Here is a 7,479-nt window from a genome sequence, read left to right on the forward strand (position 1 = left end):
GATGGTTATGCGTCCCTTCCTCTCTCCACTTGGGCAAAGTGCCCTGTGTAGTTAGAAGGACTGAAGAGACAATTAAAAAGGGGTCAGGGCAAATTCTGCCTTGGTCACTACGCATGCTCACCTTCCAGTCTTCTTCAGATTTGAGCTGTGGGAGCATAGGGCTTCCGTTGCTGAGTGGGGAATCGGAGGAGACTCTTAAAGCAGTCCATTGTTACTGTGTTTGGTCTAGACCGGATCAACAACAGTTCATGAAGGAGTGTCTGGTCTATTCTGAGATCGTGACTGGTGATCAACAGGAGGGAATGGATGGTTCAAGTATCTGGCTATGCTAATGGAAAGGTGTCAGGGGCAAAGGAAGAGTCACGCTCCTCATTCCGAAAGCTATTACTTGGGTTGCAGTCTCCCCTCTGTATGGAGTAGGGGGCCGTGGAGGAAACACAGGAGCCAGGTGCAGGAGGGCTCATTTGGCCTCCCGGACCAGTCCCTTTTGTACTTCTTCAGCCCCGGTTAGGCCCCAAGGCACATTTGGCTGAAGTAGAACTTGCCCAGAATTGCATCTTAGCCAGCTCCTTTCTTCCCGGAGCATCTTTTAGAAGATATTGAAGATTCTGACACCCATGCTTTTGATAGCACCAAGAAGGGGGTGATGCTTGCATCTCACATAAACTCGGGTAACTGAAGATGCTTTCAGGACGTGGAGTCCGCCGACGTGTGAGCAGACGCAGGACACAAGGGGGTGGGGGGTATCGGAAAGCCAGACTCCGCTCCAGCGCTAGCCCAGGCTCAAGGTACTCTGCGGGGCGGTACTTCCTGACCCCGGAAGGGAAAGTTGTTTTGGGGAAGGGGAGCAAAAAGAAGAGGTACAGTGAGTAAAACTAAAACTCGGAAGTTGTTGGCTCTCTCTCTCTGGCCTTCGGTCCCTGTCCTCCTCTGGTCCTTTTTAAGAGCACGGTTGCCACCAGAGTCCCACGCTGTTCAAATTGCCGCTAGGAAGGGACCGCAGAAGCCCCGGTCCCCCCCGACCCTCCCGGGAACCAGGTCTCCAGGAAAACCCGGAGCGGAGCATCCCCGGCCGGGACACGCCCTCCGCGTGCGGCTGTGTGCGCATGCCCAGTGCGCGGCAGCCGCGAGTAGGAAGCGGAGCACAGCAGAGGGGGAGGTGGGAGGGGACGGTCCTCCGTAGCGAAGGCGCGGGACGCGGCACGGGTTCCCGTGGCTTCCTCCGGGCGTTCGGGACCGTGGAGCCCTTGCGAGGCGCGAGCGAGCCTGGGGCCAGCAACGAGCGCGGAGCAGCGGGGCAGCCGGGCGGAGCGGGCTCCGAGCCCCGGGCTCCGCGGCTCGGGACACGGCTCCGGCGGCGGCAGCGGCGGGGGCGGCGATGTTCCACTGCATTCCCCTGTGGCGGTGCAACCGTCATGTGGAGGCCATCGACAAGCGCCACTGCTCGCTGGTCTACGTCCCCGAGGAGATTTACCGCTATGCCCGCAGCCTGGAGGAGCTGCTGCTGGACGCCAACCAGCTCCGGGAGCTCCCCGAGGTGAGTGCCCGCCTCACCTGGCGCGGCGGCCCGGTCTGCGCGCTCCTCCGCCGACTGCTTGGCTCCAGCAGAGCCTGGCCAGCGGGGAACCACGACTGCCGTCAGCCGCCCCCATCCCTCCTTGCTTCCCGAACCCCATCCGCCAATAAAAGTTCTTTTTCATTTATACCGAAAGACTTGGTATTTAACAAGTAGTTACTTGGCGAGTGGAGAGAGGTTCTGGTCCATTAAAGTAGCTTTGGGGACTAACGTCTGTTAGGTGTAAGCCAGGTAGCTCACACTGTTCCCACCTGGGGGCGACCATGCGCCCCATCACGCCCCGGGGGCGGTCGGCTGGCCGCCAGTTCCCTGGCCAGTGGCCCGGAGCGTCTCTCTTTGGGCTAAAACAGGTCCCAGAGGACATTTGGGACCTGGCAGCGCGCAAGTAAGCCTCCCTATCTTGGCATCTGTAAGGAATGTGCTCCTGGCCTTATCTTTGTGGGCTGTGCCCTGGAGAGACGGCGCTTCGTCGGTTCCCCTGGCCCCATGGCGGCATTGGGGTGCTGGGCAGGAGAGCTGGTGCTGGTGACCAGGTGCCCGCCGCTGGGGCACTGCGTGCGTGGACCTGTTGCGTGGTTGGAACTGCCTTGAATGTGGCAGTGACTCCCGCTGCGAGTCAGCCCTGCTGCCGCCTCTCTGTCCCTGAGCCACCACGGAGCTTGTTTGGGTCTGTCCTAACACTTACTGATGCCCTACCTGTTCAGAGTTGTTTACGAAAAATTAATCATTTGCCGGACCAAACTTGTCCGGTGACAGATGCTGATTGTGCTTTTAGGAGGGTCGGGGCAGGGGTAGACGCTGAACTTTTAACCCTTGAATTTGCTTCAGGACTTTAGCTTTAACCGTTAAAGGGGAAGGCATCCCAAACCCAGGTGTATGTAAAAAGTAAGCCCGTGGCAATCCAAAGGTTCAGGAAATGGAAGACTGCTGGGGGGCGGGGAGAGAGCCTAAAGGCCGGAGCCTCGCAATGCAAATACCTTGTTTGTCCTTTGGTAACGCTGAAGCCCTGTCATTTTCAAAGACGTTCTGGTCAGATGTTCTTGTTTGTTGGAACACGGGCTGATAACGATCTTCAGCGCTGACAGAGTTTAGAAAATCTGAACTATGTTTTTCTCAACATCTCAAGTGATGCTCCTCTTGAATTAAGTTTCCTTGGTTCCCACGGCCGCCTGTGTGTAATCCCAAAGATTCCCCTCACCAGGAACAGGGCACCCACCCACCCCCAGTTTAATTCAGTAGGAAAACCATCCAGTTCCCTCAGGCATGTCTGATTTTGTAGGCATTTTCAAACACATGATCTAGTTTTTAGCCTCACTATGTTCTACTTAAGTGGTAAGCTCAGTGCTTTAAGTTGTATAATTTTCGAAACATAGCAAAAGTGACTTTAATGCTTTTCAAGGGATTTGAAATGCAGTTATTAAAAGACTTAGTAAAAGCTCTTGACGATCAACTTGGCTGTAGCATTTGTGTTTTATTGTGGAATTGGAAGCTGTCTTTGCATTGGCCCTTCATTGCCTTCCGCAGTTTGTGAGATTTCCTGTAGTGCTGCAGCATTTTGCTTGGCGTAGGAGACTGAGAGTTTTGGACGGCTCAGGTATTGGTCAACGACAACTCAAGTCTGATGGCATTCTGTAAACAGAGTGAACAAACCTTTCAAAACTGAAGGATGGCCTTCCTTATTGGGAAGTATTGCTCTCACAGCCTGTAAAGATCGTGGTCCTGTAAAGTGGATTTCTCTCTGTCTTATTTCACTGTGACAGTGGGATTGTACGTGCCTGTTTGTTTCATTCAGCTTTTCCTTGGGCTGGCCGCTGTTGGTGTTTGAGATCGTATAACTCATTCCTGTTGCTTACTGCTCCCCCCAAATTTCTGTCTCCCCACCACCGTATCACCACTCTTGATGGACAGCTTCAAAGATCCTTAGTGTGGTGGCCATGCCAGCTGTATGTTTTATTGCCTATAATCTGGGAGCACAGCCAAAAGGGAGGCCTGCCCCTCTACCTGGGCAGTAGGCTTTGGGATAATGATAGGCACCTAGTCTCCACGGAAAAGCCTGCAACCTCTCATTTGCCCCCACATTTTCATTTACAAATTGAGACGGGGAATTGCAGTGATTTTTCTCAGGAGTCTCTGGCTCCCCCCACTTACCGAACTGCCAGACAACTGCAGTCACCCTGAACAGGCCCCCTGAGTCTGGCTCATTCTGTTTCTCAAGTCCATCAAACCTTGAGCTATTCAGTCCCGCCTTTTTGAGTCATGTGATTTAAACTTGGCCTTGTTAAACATTTATTGAAGCACCATTACTTACTAGTTATTAAGAATGTAGAGATTAAAGAAGCTATGATCCTTCCGAGCTGATCACAGCCCTGTGGAGAGGCTGATGACTCAAATACAGAGGTGACGGGGCCGGAGAGGGCAGCGCACTCTGTCAGCCCACTCACCAGCCACAGACATGTTGTCACTCACCTACTCGACCTCAGAAGTGGGTCAGCTTCGTGGTGGCTTCTCGACAGTGCAGGCCAAGGGTCAGCACCCTCATCTTGAGCTTGGCTTTGGTTGGGTGACAGTGGTTCCGTCTGTCTGCGGCTTCTGCGTCACCTGTCCCTGCAAGCTAGATTCTTTTGGTGTCTGCACTAAGACAGTCTCTCTCTCTCTCTTGCCCTCTTGAAGTGCCTGCATGCTTTCGTTCACTCCTGTAAGCATGGAACCTTACCCTTGTACCCAGTAGGTCTTGCTCAATAAACAGTTACTTTTCTAGAATTTTCTATTGTCTCCTCTTTGCCTTTTGCTAGTCTTTGGTTGATTGCCCGATGAAAGTGTTTCCAACACCCATCCTCCTCCCATCATTCCTTCACATCCTCACTTGTCTTCTAGTTCTAGAGCAGTTAACACGACCTAAACATAAACCTTACATGCTTTATGTGTTCCTTGTGTGTCTACCCAACTGAATCGTTACCTCCATGAGGGCAGGGTTGTTCGTGGCTGAACCTAGGACACATGTGGTACGCTGTGGGCCCTCAAGTGCTTGTTCCATAGAAGACTCCTCATGTGTTGACTTCAGAAGTCTGCCAGCATAATTCCCCTTCCTGTGGCTGCCTTGCTACTCTGTTGAGACGTCAGTCAGCACCTTTCTTTCAGAATCCCCTGTCCTTCCTTGGAAGGCTTTGTCTTCCATCTCTCTCGTGCCGTCTTTGACACAATCCTTACACACTATGGACACTTGCCATGATTATGAGTTCATTTTCAGCACTTGTTGCTTGCTCAGGCAAGGGGCTGTCTCCTCACTTAGAGCAAGCTAGCCATGTTTCAGTTACGTCTTCTCTTTGGAAGTGCTGTTTTTCCTTGCAGTTCCATTTCTGAGGGATGGGGTAGCCATTCTTCCTATTTCCCAGGTCTATATATTTAATGGATTGATTCCCCGCTCTGTCTTGTCATCATGGTTTGTTGTTTTCTCTTAAAATGCCATCTTTTCTCTCAGTTTCTTGTACCCACCTCCTTGGTTTCACCTGGATCCATACAGCTTTCTGGTTATCTTTTACCAACACTCTTTGGGTTGTGTCATGAAGGGGCAGTGGGGCCCACACGCTGGATTTAGAGCATTCAAGACAGAGTTCTGTGTCTTGGATATTTTTCTTTAGCCTTATTTTCTGCATGTGTTAGAGCACTGTTTGCTTTACAGTGTAGTCTGAGGATATAGAAGATCCATGCAAATGCAAGCTATTTCTGAATACTGTGGCAAGAACTTACTGTGTTTCTAACTGAAGTTTTAAGAACCATTCCCCCTCCCCGGAGTTTGTTAAACCCAAATTAAAGTTTTGATATTATTTTCAGCATTAAAAAAATCACGCATCCTGTAATGTTTAGATGACTTTATAAATGAGTAATCATTGCCTAGCCTCCTGAGCGCTCCTTTTATTGTTTATAGCTAATGGGAGGAGAGTAGATGTGGCCTTGGAAGAGGCAGGTGAAGCCGGCAGTTGGACAGGCAGAGCGTCTGCTGTGCTTCCTCAGAGAGAAATGACAGGAGCTGAAAGGGTAACAGCCTCCGTGGGGTAGTTGCTCAGAATTAAAACCCAAGTCCTTGCACTTGGTTAATAATTATTTACTACGTTGTCGGTAGCCGGGTAGCATCTACAACATTATGCAATTGCTCTATGATGCCAAGTTACCGTCGAGGTCTCCTTTCTTGTCTTTATTGGATTTTTAGATCGTTTTACTTAGTAGTTTATGTAAGAGCTAAGGATAGGGATGACACACCTATATGCTTAATTGGGTGTATAATAAAAATAATTCAATTATTCCATAAAAGACCAATTTTACATTTAAGGAATGTGAATGTTTACAGGAAAGAGGCTGGAAAGGGATTGTCCCTGCTGATGCACACATTTATCAAGTAGAGAAACAGTTCATTTCTCAGACATCCTGCTATTACTTTACAGTTTAGCACTTAATTGCTTTCTGATTGTTTTCTATGTTGGTTCACACCTTCCCCATAGATTTCCTCATTCCCTACACTTAGAAGTTGTAATTTTCTCAGGTTGGATAGTATCTGTGACATAATTATTATAGCTACTCCTTACTAAGTTCCAAATTTTGTAGTAGGGTCTTTCCAGAAATCATTTTTCTTACGCCGTATAACAAACCATTGTAGTCATTATAACTTCAGTTTTCCAAATGCAGAAAAAGGCTTAAGAAACTTAAGAGGCATGGGAACATTTAGATACCCCCCCCCCCCCCCTACATCACCTACCTGGCGGGCCAGGGCCTGGGGCCAGTAGAAGCCTCTGTAGGAGGCTTTTTCAGCTTTGAGGAGTTTCATACTTTGGTGGGGAAGGGGGGAGGAATTGAGAGAGGCTTTAGAGGAGGCCATTCAGAATAGGCTAAACGGAGGGAAGAAATGCATTGTGCACCGTTCTAGGTGTGGCGATTGAGGGGGCCGCTTGTGTGGTAGAATCACACTATAGTCGAGTTGAGCTCTGCCCTGGGCAGCTTAGGTACTGTGAGTTGAGCTATTGTCTTAGGAAGGTGATTTCTGGGGGTAGAGGATTTCTGGGAGATGAGTCAGGAACCCTTGCATGGTGCAGCTGGAGGACTTTTGGCATCCTTGTAGGAAGGCTGGGGACAAGGCCCTGAGACCGTTCCTCCTGGGAGTTGTTAGTCTGCTGTATCACCTTTGTGTCATGCTCACCCACCTGGAGTTTGGCTTTCTTTTGTTGATGTGGGATGCCTGCATTTACTAAAACACTGTGAGTTTTGTTTTTTTTTATTTATTTTTTATTTTTATTTTTTCTAGACAGTTTTGTATGTAGGCTTTGCCTTGGGAGGAAAATGGCCAGCCAGATGTGTTGTGGGTAGGAAGAATTTGTTACCTTTTTCTATTTTCAGGTAAATGTGACCACCGTGTTTATAAAAGTGTGCCCATAGTGACCCTGGTAACTCCATGGGCTTTATTTTTCTGGGAAACACGAATACATCTCTCTCTGTATAGATCTGAGTACCTCTATATAAGTGCCCTGAACTTTTAACAGACTTGAAATTTAGGGGTTAAAACGCTGCTGCTGTCTTTATAGAATGCCAGCAGTATCAGTAGTGACAGTTGCAAGCACGGGAGGGAGGGCTGCAGTGTGTGATGGGCAGCTGGGGAGTGTTCAGGAGGTCAAGGGCAAGTTTGACAGCTGTAAGTTTCCATTCCAAGTGCAGGGCTAGAAGTCACGCTTGTCTTCTGCCCCGAGAACTGCGTGAAGGGTGAAAATCATGGGTCAGGCCTTGGTAAGTGCACAGGAGGATCTTCTGGATGGCCATTAACTTTCTCTTAGGTGTAATTAGTGGACAGGAATGGTAATTTATGTTGCATGTTCTAGTATGCGTGTGTGTGTGTGTGTGTGTGTGTGTGTGTGTGTGTG

The 7,479-nt window shown here is 49.5% G+C and overlaps 1 protein-coding gene across 1 annotated transcript in view; it reads left to right on the forward strand.

Moving 5' to 3' along the window:
* The first annotated feature begins 1,145 nt into the window (after window positions 1-1,145).
* Window positions 1,146-7,479, forward strand: part of Lrrc1 (leucine rich repeat containing 1) — a 114,637-nt gene continuing 108,303 nt past the window's right edge. The window contains exon 1 of the mRNA XM_005347603.1: window positions 1,146-1,537. Within this exon, the coding sequence (XP_005347660.1) occupies window positions 1,379-1,537 (159 nt within the window). The 5' untranslated portion in view covers window positions 1,146-1,378. The remainder of the gene's footprint in view (window positions 1,538-7,479) is intronic.

This window comes from Microtus ochrogaster, chromosome 5, assembly GCF_000317375.1.
Source record: "Microtus ochrogaster isolate Prairie Vole_2 chromosome 5, MicOch1.0, whole genome shotgun sequence".
Taxonomy (NCBI): Eukaryota; Metazoa; Chordata; class Mammalia; order Rodentia; family Cricetidae; genus Microtus; species Microtus ochrogaster.